Source organism: Polypterus senegalus, chromosome 4 (assembly GCF_016835505.1).
Source record: "Polypterus senegalus isolate Bchr_013 chromosome 4, ASM1683550v1, whole genome shotgun sequence".
NCBI classification, from domain to species: domain Eukaryota; kingdom Metazoa; phylum Chordata; class Cladistia; order Polypteriformes; family Polypteridae; genus Polypterus; species Polypterus senegalus.
The window spans coordinates 169,444,498-169,464,287 of NC_053157.1; the positions used below are offsets into that span (position 1 = coordinate 169,444,498).

General features: G+C 43.6%; 1 protein-coding gene across 2 annotated transcripts in view; it reads left to right on the forward strand.

Moving 5' to 3' along the window:
* mlsl (malate synthase-like) overlaps nt 1–19,077 on the forward strand; it is a 35,049-nt gene extending 15,972 nt beyond the window's left edge. For both annotated transcript variants that reach the window (XM_039751661.1, XM_039751662.1), the window contains 6 exons: nt 83–161; nt 5,677–5,769; nt 10,327–10,399; nt 11,643–11,710; nt 12,647–12,780; nt 18,564–19,077. In XM_039751661.1, the coding sequence (XP_039607595.1) occupies nt 83–161; nt 5,677–5,769; nt 10,327–10,399; nt 11,643–11,710; nt 12,647–12,780; nt 18,564–18,690 (574 nt within the window). In that variant the 3' untranslated portion in view covers nt 18,691–19,077. The remainder of the gene's footprint in view (nt 1–82; nt 162–5,676; nt 5,770–10,326; nt 10,400–11,642; nt 11,711–12,646; nt 12,781–18,563) is intronic.
* The last annotated feature ends 713 nt before the right edge of the window (nt 19,078–19,790 follow it).

A 19,790-nucleotide genomic window follows, 5' to 3' on the forward strand; every position in this document is an offset into this window, starting at 1 on the left:
CATCTTTCTATAAAATTAAGTTTGTTTACTTGCCAATTCTTGAACAAACAATAACAATCTTTACTTCTCTCTCTCTCCTAAGGTTAAAGCTTCTGGAAATCAAGGCGGGTATTGATGGGTTTCTAGTGTACGATCTTGAATTGATAAAACCACTGCAAGAGGTAATGTGTGTTCAGTAAAGATGCACCCTACCTGAGGGGGGTATGTAGTCATACAGTATTAATAAGGGTGAGATCTGTGCCCATACTGATCAGCTGTGGGCCAAGTTTCACCTTTGTAATGTCACATGATGTTTGAAATTGAAAAAGCTCTTCATCACCAAACATCTTAATATGTAATAATAAGATCTTCTAACACTTGGCTCTACCTATAACCATAAATTCAACCTAAAACAAATAAAATTGATCATCCTTTGTTTAGAGGCTTGTAAACAGCCTTTTCAGCTTTTGTACCATTACTGACCCTACCTGTTATGAATATGTGCTAATGTCCAAGATTCATATGATGCAGAAGGACATTTTAGACTTATGTGCTGAAGAAGATGACATTTTTTAGGGAAGGAGGCATTTATGGTAAGAAGACACATGTGAAGCAGCACCCTGTGATTACCAGATTATGATTTTTATGAAGAGTATATGAAAATAAAAATGAAAAAATAGTTCATCTTGCAGTAAAGCTCATCATCTCCAATAAGAAGCCAGTGCACATTTTTTTGTAAGACCATGTGCTTTGTAATTTTGTACTGTAAGCTTTGAAGTTCAGGAACATTGCAGACTGGCCACCCTGGGTGTTGTTGAATGTTAGACAGGTCTCAAAGGCAATGTGACTGAGGAGCACCTGGACAACCAAGGACATGTTGTTCATACATTTGTACTTTTATTTTCTGTATTGAGTTGAGCATTTCTATGCTCAGTTGTGCCAAACTCCATTTGAACCACAGTTTCAACTAATTCTTCATTGGACTGGTGAGCTTTGTTGGGCTGAAAGGCCTGTTCTCGTCTAGAGTGTTCTAATGTTCTAGATATAAATTATAAATTTATTGAATCATGTAATTAGGTCTGTGGCTTTCTATTACTCTCATTTTCTTATGTCACACATTTATGATATTGTGGAGATTCTTTTTCCTAGAAGAACATCAAAATGTTTTGTGGACTGGAGTAGACTACTACTTTTTGGTCCTTTCTGAAGTGCCGTTCATAAACATAAATGTGTGTAAAAATCACAAAAACAATTTAAAAAATTAAAATTTGAACCGGGTTTGCGTGTCCCAATGATGCTAGGAGCTATGTTGTCCAGGGCTTTATGCCCATGGTAGGGCCACCCAAGGCAAATTGGTCCTAGGTGAGGGATGAGACAAAGAGCGGTTCAATAAACCTCCAATGATGAGCAAAAACTCTGGACGACGTTTTCCCTTGCCGGACACGGGTCTCCGGGGCCCCCCTCTGGAGCCAGGCCTGGAGGTGGGGCTCGATGGCGGCCTGGTGGCGGGCCTGCACCCATGGGGCTCGGCGGGCACAGCCGAAGAGGTAACGTGGGTCCTCCTCCCATGGGCTCACCACCTATGGGAGGGGCCAAGGAGGTTGGGTGCAGTGTGAGTTGGGTGATGGCCGAAGGCGGGGACCTTGGCGGTCTGATCCTTGGCTACAGAAACTTGGGATGTGGAATGTCACCTCTCTGAAGGGAAGGAGCCTGAGCTAGTGCGCGAGGTCGAGAGGTTCCGGCTAGATATAGTGGACTCACCTCGGCACAGCTTGGACTCTGGAACCAATCTCCTTGAGAGGGGTTGGACTCTCTACCACTCTGGAGTTGCCCCCCGGTGAGAGGCACCAAGCAGGTGTGGGCATACTTATTGCCCCCACTGGAGCCTGTGCATTGGGGTTTACCCGGTGGACGAGAGGGTGGCCTCCCTCCGCCTTCGGGTGGGGGGAAGGGTCCTGACTGTTGTTTGTGCGTATGCCCGAACAGCAGTTTGGAGTATCCACCCTTTTTGGAGTCTCTGGAGGGGTTGCTAGAGGGCATACCTTCTGGGGATTCCCTCGTTTTGCTGGGAGACTTCAATGCTCACGTGGGCAATGACAGTGAGACCTGGAAGGGCGTGATTGGGAGGAATGGCCCCCCCCATCTGAACCCAAGGGTGTTTTGTTATTGGACTTCTGTGCTCATCACGGATTGTCCATAACGAACACCATGTTCAAGCATAAGGGTGTTCATATGTGCACTTGGCACCAGGACACCCTAGGCCTCAGGTCGATGATCGACTTTGTGGTGGTGTCGCCGGACTTGCGCCATATGTCTTGGACACTCGGGTGAAGAGAGGGGCGGAGCTGTCAACTGATCACCACCTGGTGGTGAGTTGGCCGATGGTGGGGAAGATGCGGTCAGACCTGGTAGGCCCGAACGTGTTGTGAGGGTCTGCTGGGAACGGCTGGCAGAGTCCCCTGTCAGAAGTAGCTTCAACTCCCACCTCGGCAGAACTTCAACCACGTCCGAGGGAGGTGGGGACATTGAGTCGAATGGGCCATGTTCCGTGCCTCTATTGTTGAGGCGGCTGACCGGAGCTGTGGCCGCAAGGTGGTGGTGCCTGTCGTGGCGGCAATCCCGAACCCGTTGGTGGACACCGGCGTGAGGGATGCCGTCAAGCTGAAGAAGGAGTCCTATAGGACTTTTTTGTCCTGTGGGTCTCTGGAGGCAGCTGATAGGTACCGGCAGGCCAAGCGGAATGCGGCTTCGGTTGTTGCTGAGGCAAAAACTCGGGCATGGGAGGAGTTTGGAGAGGCCATGGAGAACGACTTTCGAACGGCTTCGAGGAGATTCTGGTCCACCGTCCGGCGTCTCAGGAAGGGGAAGCAGTGCAGTGTCAACACCGTATATGGTGGGGATGGTGCGCTGCTGACCTCGACTTCGACGCGTTGTGGGTCGGTGGGGGAGTACTTCAAGACCTCCTCAATCCCACTAACATGCCTTCCAATGAGGAAGCAGAGCCTGGGGACTCTGAGGTGGGCTCTCCCATCTCTGGGACTGAAGTCACCAGGTGGTCAAAAACTCCTTGGTGGCAGGGCCCGGGGTGGATGAGATACGCACGGAGTTCCTTAAGGCTCTGGATGTTGTAGGACTGTCTTGGTTGACACGTCTCTGCAACATCGCATGGACATCGGGACAGTGCCTCTGGATTGGCAGACCGGGGTGGTGGTCCCCCTCTTTAAAAAGGGGGACGGAGGGTGTGTTCCAACTATAGAGGGATCACACTCCTCAGCCTCCCTGGAAAAGTCTATTCGGGGTTCTGGAGAGGAGGGTCCGTGGATAGTGAACCTCGGATTCAGGAGGAACAGTGTGGTTTTCGTCCTGGTCGGAACAGTGGACCAGCTCTTCACCCTTAGCAGAGTCCTGGAGGGTGCATGGGAGTTTGCCCACCAGTCTACATGTGTTTTGTGGACTTGGAAAAGGCATTGACCGTGTCCCTCGGGAATCCTGTGGGGGTGCTCGGAGTATGGGGTACGGACCCCTGATAAGAGCTGTTCGGTCTCTGTACAACCGGTGTCAGAGCTTGGTCCGCATTGCGGCAGTAAGTCGAGCCCGTTTCCAGTGAGAGTTGGACTCCGCCAGGGCTGCCCTTTGTCACCGATTCTGTTCATAACTTTTATGGACAGAATTTCTAGGCGCAGCCAGGGTGTTGAAGGGGTCGGTTTGGTGGACTCAGGATTGGGTCACTTCTGTTTGCAGATGATGTTGTCCTGTTTGCTTCATCAGGCCGTGATCTTCAGCTCTCTCTGGATCGGTTCGCAGCTGAGTGTGAAGCGGCTGGGATGAGAATCAGCACCTCCAAATCCGAGACATGGTCCTCAGCGGAAAAGGGTGGAGTGCCCTCTCAGGGTTGGGGAGATCCTGCCCCAAGTGGAGGAGTTTAAGTATCTCGGGGTCTTGTTTACGAGTAAGGGAAGAATGGAGCGTGAGATCGACAGGTGGATCAGTGCGGCATCCGCAGTGATGCGGGCTCTGCATCGGTCTGTGTGGTGAAAAGGAGCTGAGCCGTAAGGCAAAGCTCTCAATTTACCAGTCGATCTACGCTCCTACCCTCACCTATGGTCATGAGCTATGGGTAGTGACCGAAAGAACGAGATCGTGAATACAAGCAGCTGAAATGAGTGTCCTCTGCATGGTGTCTGGGCTTTCCCTTAAATATACGGTGAGAAGCTCAGTCATCCGGGAGGGGCTCAGAGTAGAGCCGCTGCTCCTCCGCTTCGAGAGGAGTCAGATGAGGTGGCTCGGGCATCTGATCAGGATGCCTCCTGGACGCCTCCCTGGTGAGGTGTTCCAGGCACGTCCAACCGGGAGGAGTCCCCGGGAAAGACTCAGGACATGCTGGAGGGACTATGTTTCCCAGCTGGCCTGGGAACGTCTTGGGATTCTCCCGGAAGAGCTGGAAGAATTGGCCAGGGAGAGGGAAGTCTGGGCCTCTCTGCTTAAGCTGCTGCCACCGCGAACCGACCCCGGATAAGCGGAAGAGGATGGATAGATGGAATCTGGGTTGCCTCTGTGTGATGGTACAGTAGTTTGCTTTAGACACATTTTCAATATATTTTCCCTTGTTAACCAGAGTTGTGGCTGTTCTATTCATTGGGAATTTTTAAGTGAATATTTTGTCATCCAGGATTGAACATTCTAAGACATAAAGCTTCCTAAAACTGTTGGGGGATATAACCTTTATGGGGTTCATCTTCATGGGCACAGGGATTCATGATAATGGAGATCCTATCATAAGGGAAGAACACGTGAATATAATTACATTCACCAATGTAGTTATTAGAGATGATATATAGTATACAACAAGGAAAGCATTCACCAAATGAAAGGGTTGGTGGACAAATTGATTAGAAATGCCAGGTAGAAGTTGGTCTCCGAGGTTAAATGAATGTGGGTGGACACTTATGAAGTGAAGATATGAAAAGCGAGACAGGACAGATGTGGTTGGGGTACACTAAGAGCTTTATAGAGTAGATAGTGTGGGAAATGGCAAAAAGAAAGAGCCAGAGATAATATGTTAGAGAGGCTGATGGACAAGGCCTTATGTACTGTAGGAATATGACGAAAAGATTAAAGAAGGGAAATCTTCAAGAGGCTGAAGCATTAGACTTTTAACTTAACTTTAGCCAGTTCTATGTTAACCTAGATGTGGCTGAAAGTGTGTCCATTGTAGGTGATGGTAAAGTCGAGTCCTTGGCAAAAGCTTAGATTACGTTTACTTCAAATGTTATTCTTTTGCTCAATGGTGATTGGTGATTATTTTGTAAGGTGATGTGCTAAGTACAAAAGCTACCATATCAAATGAGTCCTTTCAGTCACAAGCTATGATTGAAACTGCACTGCCTGGGTAATCATCGATAACTCAAATATTGACAATTTACCACTAAGCAAGAAACTGAAAACATACTTTTCCTTTGATATCTTTGTAATAAAGTCATTTGGCAGCTTGAATTATGACATCTACATTTTTCTTGTTTTAATGTCACCTTCTGGTTTTATTCAGGGAGGGAGAAAGCTCTTCTCCACATGATGAGTGATGTCACATTAGTGTCATGATTGTATTTTTCACTGATGGGTAAATGCTGGGAAAAAGAAGTCAAATGCTGTGTGTAATATGATCTCAGAATATGCATCAATTCCCTTTATCTGTTTCAGCTTTTCCTACAGCACACAAATGGAAAAAATCAATTAGATGTTCTGCGGGAAGATGTGTCTGTAACGCGTACAGAGCTGCTCACCATGCCTTCAGTAAGTAACTCTGCTCTTTGTACTAAATTAGTTAAAACGTTTGGGTCTCAGTGTGTAAACTAGTCAGCTTTAAAGGAAGGAGATACTTCAGATGTGTGAGTCCAAACAAGAGTGGCATGGTGGCACGGTAGGTACTGCTGCTGCCTCACAGTTAGGAGACCCGGGTTTGCTTCCCGGGTCCTCCCTGCGTGGAGTTGGCATGTTCTCCCCATATCTGCGTGGGTTTCCTCCCACAGTCCAAAGACATGCAGGTTAGGTGCATTGGCAATCCTAAATTGTCCCTAGTGTATGGTTGGTGTGTGCGCGCGTCCTGCCCTGGGTTTATTTCCTGCCTTGCGCCCTGTGTTGGCTGGGATTGGCTCCAGCAGACCCCCGTGACCCTGTAGTTAGGATATAGCGGATTGAATAATGGATGGAGTTCAAACAAAAGATTAAGAACTGTGAAAAATGCCTCTCTCGTCTAGGCTTTATCTTTTCCTATATGGTATTTGTCAAAGAATATCTTGATTTTTTACTTAAACTGACTTACAGCCTCCTAACTATATTGCCATTATATGATGTTTCTACTTTTGCACGGTTCATCACTGCCAATTCCAAACACATTCATATTGGTTAACATTTGCAAAACAAGGTAATCCAGTTATTTTACATACTGTAATGTGTTTTTAATGTAGCAATGCCTACAATAAAGCTCACAATGATTAGCACTGTTAATTCACAAACCTAGCATCCTAGATTTGAAGCCCATACCAAGATATGTAATGACAAGAGAACCCCAAAATAGGTGTATACACACATCTTACCATATTTTCTGAAACAGCCTTTGCTAGTGAGGGCTGCAGTGGCAGCAGGCCAAGTAGGTCAACTCAGACTTCCCTATTACCAACTTCCTGGGGAATTCCTGGGTGTTCCCAAGACAGCCAAGAAATATAATTCCCACAGCATGTACTGTGTCTGCCACAGAATCTAAACCTAGTGGAATGTGCCTTGAACAGCTCTATGGAGATCCGCCCAAGGGGGCACCCATATGACATTTTCACACAAATGGTTTCTCTTGATTTGGAGGAGCAGCAACTCAACTCTGAAGCTCTCCTGAATCGCTGAGCTTCTCATCCTATCAGGGAGTGTCAGCCCACCAGCCCTGCAGAGAAACCTCATTTAAGGTCCTTGTACTCACTATCTAATTCTTTCAGTCATTACCCACAGCTCATGACTAGAGGTGAAGACAGAGATATAGAGCATAAAAGGATCCTGCCGACTACACCAGTGACCTGTAGGGGGTGTCACAGAGTCCTAAAACACAAACACAAGTAGACCAAGCACAGTCCCAGGTTCAAATATATTGATTTATTGTAAACAAAATGCCTTCATACAGCCTTTCAGACACAAAGGGTTCTCCCTTCATCCAACTTCATCTCAGGCAAGCTTTGTCTTCTTCCCAACTCCAACTTCCTTAATGAGGCAGAGCAGCAACCTTTTATGCTAGACTGAGAAGCATTTTTGGGTCAGGTGGAAATCCCTCCTAAGAATAGAGAAGCCTGTCCCTGGCAGCTCCTCCGGTGTCATCCAGTAAACCCAGCAGGGCTGCCTATTGGAATTACAGTTCACATAATACAGCTCTGCAGATGTCTAACCCAGCATACTGAGGGAATGCATGTCTCCAGAAGGCAGGCTTCAGTTGGCCTTCCCCTATGATGGTTTCCTGTCCAGGCTAGAAAGCTACATCCAACCCCGATGGGATGCCAGTCCATCCATGTCGTTCATTATATATACAGTATCTGTACACAAATACATACAGAAATACAGTTAGGTCCATAAATATTTGGACAAGAGACAACTTTTTTCTAATTTTGGTTCTGTACATTACCACAATGAATTTTAAATGAAACAACTCAGATGCAGTTGAAGTGCAGACTTTCAGCTTTAATTCAGTGGGTTGAACAAAATGATTGCATAAAAATGTGAGGCAACTAAAGCATTTTTTAACATAATCCCTTTATTTCAGGGGCTCAAAAGTAATTGGACAATTGACTCAAAGGATATTTCATGGGCAGGTGTGGGCAAATCCGTCGTTATGTCATTATCAATTAAGCAGATAAAAGGCCTGGAGTTGATTTGAGGTGTGGTGCTTGCATGTGGAAGATTTTGCTGTGAACAGACAACATGCGGTCAAAGGAGCTCTCCATGCAGGTGAAAGAAGCCATCCTTAAGCTGTGAAAACAGAAAAAACCCATCCGAGAAATTGCTACAATATTACGAGTGGCAAAACCTACAGTTTGGTACATCCTGAACTCAGCAATGCCAAAAGACCTGGACGTCCACAGAAGACAACAGTGGTGGATGATCGCAGAATCATTTCCATGGTGGAGAGAAACAGCCAACCAAGTGAACAACACTCTCCAGGGGGTAGGCATATCGATATCCAAGTCTACCATAAAGAGAAGACTGCATGAAAGTAAATACAGAGGGTGCACTGCAAGGTGCAAGCCACTCATAAGCCTCATGAATAGAAAGGCTAGATTGGACTTTGCTAAAGAACATCTAAAAAAGCCAGCACAGTTCTGGAAAAACATTCTTTGGACAAATGAAACCAAGATCAACCTCTACCAGAATGATGGCAAGAAAAACGTATGAAGAAGGCGTGGAACAGCTCATTATCCAAAGCATACCACATCATCTGTAAAACACAGTGGAGGCAGTGTGATGGCTTGGGCGTGCATGGCTGCCAGTGGCACTGGGACACTAGTGTTTATTGATGATGTGACACAGGACAGAAGCAGCCGAATGAATTCTGAGGTGTTCAGAGACATACTGTCTGCTCAAATTCAGCTAAATGCAGTCAAATTGATTGGCCGGCGTTTCATGATACAGATGGACAATGAACCAAAACATACAGCCAAAGCAACCCAGGAGATTATTAAAGCAAACAAGGGGAAAATTCTTGAATGGCCAAGTCATTCACCTGATCTTAACACAATTGAGAATGCATTTCACTTGTTGAAGACTAAACTTCCGACAGAAAGACCAACAAACAACTGAAAGACGCTGCAGTAAAGGCCTGGCAGAGCATTAAAAAGGAGGAAACCCAGCATCTGGTGATGTCCATGAGTTCAAGACTTCAGGCTGTCATTGTCAGCAAAGGGTTTTCAACCAAGTATTAGAAATGAACATTTTATTTACAGTTATTTAATTTCTCCAATTACTTTTGAGGCCCTGAAATAAAAAGATTGTGTTAAAAAAATACTTTAGTTGCCTCACATTTTTATGCAATCTTTTTGTTCAACCCACTGAATTAAAGCTGAAAGTCTGCACTTCAACTGCATCTGAGTTGTTTCATTTAAAATTCATTGTGGTAATGTACAGAACCAAAACTAGAAAACGTTGTCTCTGTCCAAATATTTATGGACCTAACTGTACATGTGCCTGATTAATACATAACAACAACAACAACATTTATTTATATAGCACATTTTCATACAAACAGTAGCTCAAAGTGCTTTACAAAATGAAGAATAGAAAAATAGAAGACACAATAAAAAATAAAAATAAGTCAACATTAATTAACATAGAATAAGTAAGGTCCGATGGCCAGGGTGGACAGAAAAAAAAAAAAACTCCAGACGGCTGGAGAAAAAATAAAATCTGTAGGGATTCCAGACCATTAGACTGCCCAGTCCCCTCTGGGCATTCTACCTAACATAAATGAAACAGTCCTCTTTGGATTTAGGGTTCTCACGGAAGGACTTGAAGATGATGGTCACGTAGACTTCTGCCTTTTAATCCATCCATCATTGTTGGAGCATCATGGTGCTTTAAGTAGGTGGAAGTGGCGCAGGCCACCACCACAAAGAACTGTAAAAAGAAACAGAAGAGAGAGTAGGGGTCAGTACGGATTTTAGAGCCACCATGAATAGTTATTATAAGTAAATTGAACATACAGAGTATCAGGATTAAGTTAAATTAAGTTAAATTGAAGTTATAAAAAGGCCATGTTAAAGTAATATGTTTTCAGCAGTGTTTTAAAGTGCTCTACTGTATCAGCCTGGCGAATTCCTATTGGCAGGCTATTCCAGATTTTAGGTGCATAGCAGCAGAAGGCCGCCTCACCACTTCTTTTAAGTTTTGTTCTTGGAATTCTAAGGAGACACTCATTTGAGGATTTAAGGTTACGATTTGGAATATAAGGTGTCAGACATTCCGATATATAAGATGGAGCAAGATTATTTAAGGCTCTGTAAACTATAAGCAGAATTTTAAAGTCAATCCTGAGTGACACAGGTAACCAGTGTAGTGACATCAAAACTGGAGAAATGTGCTCAGATTTTCCTTTCTTAGTTAGGATTCTAACACACCCAGCAAACTACTCCGACCCTTTTCAGTGAACACCTCATGACATGAGTTGGTTCCTTTGCCATTTTGGTCTCTAATTGACTATAGCTGGGTATCTGCAAACTAGAGGAGTGAATGTAGTAATTGTTTGGGACATGCTGTTAATAAAGTTGAGTTTTGTGCATATAGTATATGGCGTATTATACTGTTCAGTATTCCTTTGATTAGGGTGGTGTCACTCTCCATGGACTCAAATATAACATAGAAGTGGGCATCCTGTTTGTGGCATCATGGCTTACAGGTAAGGTTTGTTGTTTTACTGAATGCATTCAGTGCTTTGGAGTTGGTATTTCACTATATAACAGAAAATTAAATACAATATTACTAGTAATTAATAATGTATATTTGACCAACACATTTTCTCAAGATGACTTACAAGATCATGATTTGGTAGAATTGTTTAAATATTTTGTTTGTTTTTTTTTTTTTTTACAATTGAAGCATGGACCGGTTAACGTATTTGGTGAGGGTTACATGGTGAGGCAAAGGCCGAAATTGGACTGGCAAGCTAGTGGGTTAAGTTCCAAGCCATACTTAATTATACCATAATATTGTTCTGATTAGTGTGAAGTTACTGCCTGATACGATGCACGCAAATGCTTTTGTCACCGATGTGTAGCTTTTCCCTTTTCATTCACTGCTGCACCTGCTGACTGTTAATCCTCCAGCCCCTTTACTGTGCCCTCTAGTGGAGACACAATGCAATAGCATCCTATGAAAGCTGAAGATGTAATACAGTATTTCCTTGTGTGTGAACTGATGGTGTCATGATAAAATTTGGTGACTTGATATCGCACTTTTAGGTTTGTTGCTTACTTTTTCATAGATTGGCATCCTACTAATGGCACTCTATAACATCCATTGACAAGAATAATAAAACAGAGTACTGGAGAGTGGAGAGTAAAAAGTGATGGCTTAATTTACAGCCAGTAGTCCTAAATATACTGAATTCTCACCTCACCTTGCTTTGCTCAGGAATTCACACTACAGTATTCATACTCCCCGCCAGCTGCAAACCTGGGGCATTTGGATTATAAAGAAGACATCTTAGTTCACTGAAATGAAGGAAGATGTCCAGATTTGGCCATTTCCAAAACAACGAGCCCAATAAATATTATTATTATTAGTTAAATTGAGCAATTAGCATCTAATTGCAGGCACAGATGAAACACAATTTTGCACCAACTGTGACTCAGCTCAGCATCCTATATAATAGAATATTTACCCAACATCATCATTTCCTATAATAATTTGCAATCTTTGAAAGATTTTATATACGTATATATATGTATATGTATTTAAATATGGGCGACACATTGGCACAGTAGATATCTCAGCCTGGCCACAGTGGCACTGGATTTGTTGCTGGTACTCTGCTTATGCAGAATGACATTTTATGGGTAGCTCCTTGGACTTGATGGCATTGAGGTTATTGCATTTATTGTGTTGAGTGATTTATTTCTGCTTTTCCTGCCCCTAAAAAGGTAAAGGACATTTCATCTATCAAGGTCAGGTGGAAGATTCAGCCACTGCAGAGATCTCCAGATCTCAGGTAGGCCCATTGAACCGTCATTTTGCTACTCACCAGCATTTTTAAACAGAATATTTACTGCACAATAATTCCCTTTTTGTTCGCAACTGCGTGTTTGGGTCTTAAAGATTTGCCACTTCACAGATGAACCATCCAATCTTCCTTTAATTATCCAACCCGCTATATCCTAACTACAGGGTCACGGGGGTCTGCTGGAGCCAATCCCAGCCAACACAGGGCACAAGGCAGGAAACAAACCCTGGGCAGGGCGCCAGCCTTTGGACTGTGGGAGGAAACCCACACAGACACGGGGAGAACATGCCAACTCCACGCAGGGAGGACCTGGGAAGTGAACCCGGGTCTCCTAAATGCGAGGCAGCAGCACTACCCACTGCGCCACCATGCTGCCCTCCCTTTAAATATTTTCATTTAAAATATTTTTGTTCAGAAAATATATTTTTCAGGAAAAAAAACAATAACTGCTTCCTACTATATAATCAAATACAAGTACTAAGTCAGTCAGTTGTTTTTTATTTTATTTCTTATAGTGCTAGGGACACTAAACAAACACCTACATTGTGCTTCTTTATCAAATTTGTGAGCAAAATAAAATTAAAGCAGTACAATATATAGAAACAAGAAGGCAGTGCTGTTTTTATGTTTTAACCCACTTATCCAACCAAAGCCTCGCCTAACAGCATTGGGCACAGGCTCTGGGCAGGGTGCCATCCTGTTTTAGCGTTCACTCTTGCAAATACCCACAATATTACTCCTACTGAGACATGGCTTTGCAAGAATAAGGCTACTAACCCTCGACTGATCCGATCGTTTCAGTCACTTAGGTCTTTATCATTTGCTGTTCAACACAATCCTGGCTCCGAGCATATTCAAAGAATACTCCACCCAAACATTTTACATTATTCTATTTGTGGTTTTTGCTTTTCTTTGCCATTATAGGTTTGGCAGTGGGTTCGTCACCAGGTCACTTTGGAAGATGACAGCAGGATGGTAACCCGAGGTCTAATCCGAGACCTTGTTGAGGAGGGGATTCGAGTGAAGCTTGTAGATTTTCTACAGAGTAACACAACCAAGTAAGGCCTGGTCTTCATTTCTGTTCATCTCTTCATGTACTCGCAAATGGGTCTGGAAAGCTCAAGCTGAGAGTCGCTCACTCCTCTGACACAGAAGCACAACTTGCTGCTTGTAATTCCAGCGGCCGATGATCGATCGTCACTTTTCTGTCAAAGAGGATGCAGAGCTTGTAGGGTGGAGGTCTGCCTGAGCAAATTCCAGAGAAGAAACAAATCGTACTATTTGGGGGATTTATTTGGGGGATTCATTCATTGGGGTGAGGAGCACAAGGCTCCTTCGAGGTCAACAGGCTGATCAGCCACTGACTGACACTGAGTTTAGCTCAGCTCTTTAAAATTCCAAGGTCCTAAGTTTGTGTTCAACTGCTGGTGGGTCAAAAGGAACAGGTGATTTGGGGTGGCAGTTGCAGTTCCAAAAAATGCTTTGCATATGAAAATCCATATACAGTATCTATTAAAAGGATATATCAGTGCAACAGAGAAGATCTGTTAGATTCATTTTGGAACTGCAGGGTATGAGCTACGAGGAGAGACTGAAAAAGTTCAGTCTCCACAATCAAAGCAACTGGGAAGCCATGACTGAAGTATGAACAATTATGAGGAGGGCAAAAAAAGGTGGTCATCAGTCATTGCTTTAAAGTAGGCAAGGGGGTATCAACGGGAACTGGTCGATAGCAGAATATTTCTCACAAGCATATGGAAACATTTAATTAAATTGTGGGTCAAAGCAATGACTTGATGAACTTACCCAACCTGACTGTATTTTGGACACATTTATTGAACTGGAATTAAGCTATGTTGTTTGCCAAATGGGCAGTTGTCATCAAAATCTTAAGTATAAATGTGTAGGCAGAACTGTGCAAGCCCTGGGTGACATTCATAGGTCCCTCTGTAATCTTTTGCCCCCAACTATCAGGGCCTGGAAATGAAAATGCTGGGCTTGACTCTTGCAGGGTTCCATTGAGTGTCATTTACCTGGCTGTCTGCTCCTCTCCTTGTTAATTTTCATTATTAGAATGCAATTAAGTGAGCAAACTACACAGAAAACGGTCACATTAATAGTATACCAACAAAACAGAATTAAGCATTTAAAGCTATAGCAAAAATAGAATTAATTGTAAATATCTTCAAAATAAAAATCACACTGCTGTTCTGTTCTGAATGCAGAAAGACCTGCTAAGTTAAGAGATCAGGTAGTGGTCAAATGGCTGGCTGGCTGGCTGACTGAGAATTGGGTCTGCTGTAGCCAGTGGCGTAGCTCGAGTGCGTGCCACCCTCCAACATATCTGAATATGTTAAACTATTTAAATAGAAAATTAAAATGACGTATAGAGAAAAATTAAGATACATTTTGCATAGATTTATTCATATATAAAGAACAGCAATATTTTTTATATACATTTATAAGCATCAACTAGACAAGAATATAGTATAGACGCACTGATAAGCCGTGTTCTAATTATTAGTTAAATATAATTACGCTACGAAAACCACAACCAAAGTAGCGTACAAGTGATAGGTGGGGATGTTTTCTGTGCAGAGCAAGAACGCATTCGGATTAATAACGAAATTATAAATTGTAAATTAGTTGTTTATGTTCCTAGAAATTATTATCGGTGTAACGTTTATGTTTGTCATTGCCTCATACATTTCAACTGCTGTGTCTGATGCAGAAGGCCAGTCTGAACATTATTTTTCAAGCATTTGTGTTTAAAAATCAGAGAATTTGACTTTTTTCATACATGAGTGATATTTTTCCGAACCCTGCTGCTTACACACGAACTGTACTGAGCCTTGTGGCCAATAATGCCGCCACCAAAAATGTGCCGCCCGGGGCGGACCGCCCCCTCCGCCCCCCTAGCTATGCCACTGGCTGTAGGCCATCTGTGTGAGTGGATATACTGTACGGGATAAGCTGAAAGAACTCGCCCCACAATTCTCCTGATTTTCTAGGCCACTTATCCATTTTTTTTTTGCTATTGTCATATTAGTTCACTTTCATATTAGTTCATTCACTAAGGGGGATGCGCAGGACTGCAGTAACTACAGGAGGCTAAAATTGATGAGCCACAACATGAAGTTATGGGAAAGAGTAGTGGAAGCTAGGTTAAGAAGTGAGGTGATGATTAGTGAGCAGCAGTATGGTTTCATACCAAGAAAGAGCACCACAGATGTGATGTTTGCTCTGAGGATGTTGATGGAGAAGTTTAGAGAAGGCCAGAAGGAGTTGCATTGAGTCTTTGTGGACCTGGAGAAAGCATATGGCAGGGTGCCTTGAGAGGAGTTGTTGTACTGTATGAGGAAGTCGGGAGTGGCAGAGAAGTATGTAAGAGTTGTACAGGATATACTGTATTCGAGGGAAGTGTGACTGTGGCAAGGTCTGCAGTAGGAGTGATGGATGCATTCAAATTGGAGGTGGGATTACATCAGGAATCGGCTCTGAGCCCTTTCTTATTTGCAATGGTGATGGACAGGCTGACAGACGAGATTAGATAGGAGTCCCCATGGACTATGATGTTTGCTGATGACATTGTGATCTGTAGAGAGAGTAGGGAACGGGTTGAGGAGACCCTGGAGAGGTGGAGGAGCTGTAGAGGTGGCTCTAGAGAGGAGAAGAATGAAGGTCAGTAGGAACAAGACAGAATACATGTGTGTAAATGAGAGGGAGGTTAGTGGAATGGTGAGGATGCAGGGAGTAGAGCTGGCGAAGGTGGATGAGTTTAAATACTTGGGATCAACAGTACAGAGTAATGGGGATTCTGGAAGAAAGGTGAGAAAGAGAGTGCAGGCAGGGTGGAATGGGTGGAGAAGAGTGTCAGGAGTGATTTGTGACAAGAGTGAAAGGGAAGGTCTACAATACGGTAGTGAGCCCAGCTATGTTATATGGGTTGGAGACGGTGGACTGACCAGAAAGCAGGAGACAGAGCTGAAGGTGACAGAGTTAAAGATGCTAAGATTTGCATTGGATGTAACAAGAATGAACAGGATTATAAATTAGTACATTAGAGGGTCAGCTAAAGTTGGATGGTTGGGAGACAAAGTCAGAGAGGCGAGGTTGCACTGGTTTGAACATGTGCAGAGGAGAGATGATGAGTATATTGAGAGAAGGATGCTATGGACAGAGCTTGCAGGTAAGAGAAAAAGAGGAAGGCCTAAGAGAAGGTTTATGGATGTGGTAAGAGAAGACATGCAGGTGATGAGTGTAACAGAACAAGATGCAGAGGACAGCAAGATATGGAAGAAGATGATCTGCTGTGGCAACCCCTAACAGGAGCAGGCGTAAGAAGAAGAAGAAGAAGTCATATTACTTAACTTTGTCTGCTAAAGCTTTGCTGTGGTTATGAAGAAATGCACTTCTCTCTTGGTTGAGTACATTCCTCCTTCAGACAGGGGACTTAGCTCTCATTTTCTTCATTTCAGTCTTGGGGAGGCCAATGATGCAGATGAAGTTCTTTAGATGAGTCAGCACTTCTCTGAAAGCATCCGCAGCGGTTAGGTTAGAAGCATTAAGATAAAAGGAAGTCTGAAAAATTATACGTTATAATGTCGGAAAACTGAATGAGTGTGAAGTGGCCACTCACTGCTTTAACACTAGAATTACCAGAGCCTACGAAAAAACTCGTAATTCCATCCCACCTTAAATCGCTTCTTAAATCCCTTCACACCTCTCCGCCAGCGTCCTTTGTCTTCTAAATGTGCTGATAAAGAGAATGTAGAAGCAGCCGGCTATTCCATCCCCCCACCAATTTAGAACGTGCACGAACTTCTCTCAACTCATGCCTTGATTGAGTAACTGGGAGTGAAGTGGAGTTTTAGAGTGGAAATAATAGATCGTTGTTTGGAACACACGCATTTCATGTCTGTTCCGTTTCTACAGTAATCTGTGTCAGCACATTGTTAAAACAGAAACGTTTTTTATATTCTAGTAGTAGATGACAAAATGTAGGCATAAACTATATAATGTATGAAGCTATAGTGCGTCTTTAGTGAAAACAGCCGTGTCAGATGGGGTTGTATGGATTGATTCTGAACGCGACTGAGAGAATGAAAAGTGAATTAAAAAAAAAAAAAAGCTAACCTTTACAAGGATCATAAACTGCACCGGCTGTTACAGACTGAAATCAAATGTATGCTTTTATTCTAAAACAGTAAGACTAAGAGCAGTTTACTTCTCAAAACGGAGGGGCGCAGGATCGAACCCATGACCCCTTAATTCCCAAGCGGGGGCTGAGTCTATTGAACCACGGAGGCAGTTACAATAAACTTCTGTCAATGTCGCATGTTAAGGCGGCTTTTTGTTTCTGCAGTTATATTTTTGAATAAAAGCGCAATTGTGTTATTCTTGTGAAAATATTTCTTTGCTATTTGGACTTCAGGCTTCATACACTATATAGTTTATGCCTACATTTTGTCATCTACTACTAGAATATAAAAACGTTTCTGTTTTAACAATGTGTTGACACAGATTACTGTAGAAACGGAACAGACATGAAATGCGTGTGTTCCAAATAACGATCTATTATTTCACTCTAAAACTCCACTTCACTCCCAGATACTCAATCAAGGCATGAGCTGAGAGAAGTTCGTGCACGTTCTAAATTGGTGGGGGGATGGAATAGCCGGCTGCTCCTAGCTTCTCTTTATCAGCAGATTTAGAAGACAAAGGACGCTGGCAGAGAGGTGTGAAGGGATTTAAGAAGCAATTTAAGGTGGGACGGAATTACGAGTTTTTTCGTAGGCTCTGGTAATTCTAGTGTTAATAGAGAACAGGCAGTCGAAAACCACCACACATGTCCTGCTCAGTCACTCACAGGTTTCTTGTGGTGAACATATCCAGCTGAGAGTCAATAGCTCCTCAAGTGGGCCAGGGCCTGTGGAGAAGGTGTTTCGCATAGAGTACTGCCTGAAAGTAAGCCACAATGGCAGCAAAATAAAAATAAAATCATAATCCAAGTATTTTGATTCATAGCTTGTATGAAGTCCATGCCAGGCTTTGCTAAAAAATCCACATTTGAAATTTTGCAGAAAGAATGTTGCTTCAGCAGTTGGGACCCTCACTGTTTTGACAGCTCATGTCTTCTCCGGGTGTCGTTACTGTGCAGGGGTCTGAGGGGTGGAAGGCTATGATGGGCTGCAGTTTGTCACCAATGGTGGCACTCCAGCATGTCTAGGCTCTTCAAATGCCAGGGCGTGTTGATACTTTCTACAACTTTAGGATAAGGTTGGTTTGGTACAATAAACCAGTTGGTGCTCAACTAGCAGCTTTGCTTCTTGTTGCTAGAAATCTCTGGAAAAAAATAACTTTCTCAGCGTTTCTGCTGGCTGAGCCCAAGAGATGTGTCGTCACAGACTTGTACAGCACCATAATGAAAATAAAAAAAGAAAAAACAAGCAATGTACCATAATAATAAGAATTTATATAGTGGATGATAGAATAATTTTTCATAAGCAGTTACATAGAAGCCTGTCAAATACACAGCCTGGCAGTGACGGAGCTTCATGGCCACCTATTTGGGCTCTTTGTGGCACCAGCCGCCCTCAGCTGGCCCGTACTCATCAAACGTCAGTCATGGTGTTTGAGTTGAGTGGTCTGCAAGTCTAAAAGACTCCATTTTTGATGCTGACTGCACACGGAATCATTTCCTCGTGAGGACCTTCCTTCTGCCTCTCTTAAACTCTGACTGTCCCAGGGTGAAGTGGCCACCCATGATTCCATGTTTAGGATTTCACATTTACTTTGTTTAACATCGCTGACGTGTTATGTGAATTTTTTTTCCCCCCAGAGACAAAGAGCGGCTCAATACAGCCATTTCCATATTCCTGGAAGTTGTGCAGAAGCGGGACTTCCCAGAGTTCATTACCACTTATCTTAACCTGGAGCATACTTTTCTTGCAAGCACTGCTGAATAGAATTTTTTTTTTTTGTAAAAACAAGTTGGCACACCAGAAAAACAAAGCCAGCAGATGTTCATATTTTTCTTCAAGTTGTCCATGATGCCGCAGCTCAATCCTATCCCACCTTCAGGAGGCACAACACAAGAGCCTGCACTGCACGGGACACTCACACTGGTCACCGCAGAGTCTGCAAACTGAGAGAAAAGCTTTGTTGGCACAGGGAAAACCTGGAAGGGGGGCCGCCGGTGCTTCGGGGGCTTCTGCAATGCGATGGCTCCAATGTTTTGGAAAAATCAAAACAAAAACAAGCAGCTTTGAGTGAGTGCATGCGAAGCAAAATATGAAAACTAAATAAAATGAATTGATGAAAATTCCTGCAGGCAACATTGTGTGTCTTCTGTCAAACTAAAAAGACGTCACATTGCAGAATTTGTGATTGGCCGTATTAGGCACACACTGGCACTGCAGTTTATGAAGTTCAAATGAGGCCATAGTGCCCTTGAACTGAAATGACAGGCTGCCATGTGTGAGTCCAGCCAGTCTAGCATCACCAACAGACGTGTTCACGTCAACCGAATCAGACGATTGAAAAGACAGAGCATTTTTAATTTTTGATGGGCTGCTGTGTCAAAGAATCATGAAGAAAGGCCTCCAGCTAACAAGGGAAGGACCACTTAGCTACGCCAAAGAAAAGTGGACCTGCACGCACCACTCGGTCACTTCTGACGACACAGCTGCTGGTTCAGCACATCTGTCTTATATAGCGCCCTTCATAAAGTGACATAAACAGGGCAGCACAGTGGGAAGTGTTGCCTGTCAGCTCCAGACATCTCGTCACTTGTGTGGTGGGTTAGTCCGGATATTCTCTCTTCATCTCAGAGCAGACTTGTTAGTTTGCTTGTGACTCAAATGTGCCAGGTAAGAGCAGTAAGTCTCTTTGGGTAGAAGTCTGCTGGCAATACCCAAATGTGCATTAGCAGAGGTGAGATCGGAGTTTCTACAGGACATTGACAGCCACATACCAGTGGTCACTCACTTCCAAACCACAGACTCACACTATTTTAAAACAGAATGGTCTCCAAGCTGCCTTACCAAAGTTAGGGTCAGGGGATTGA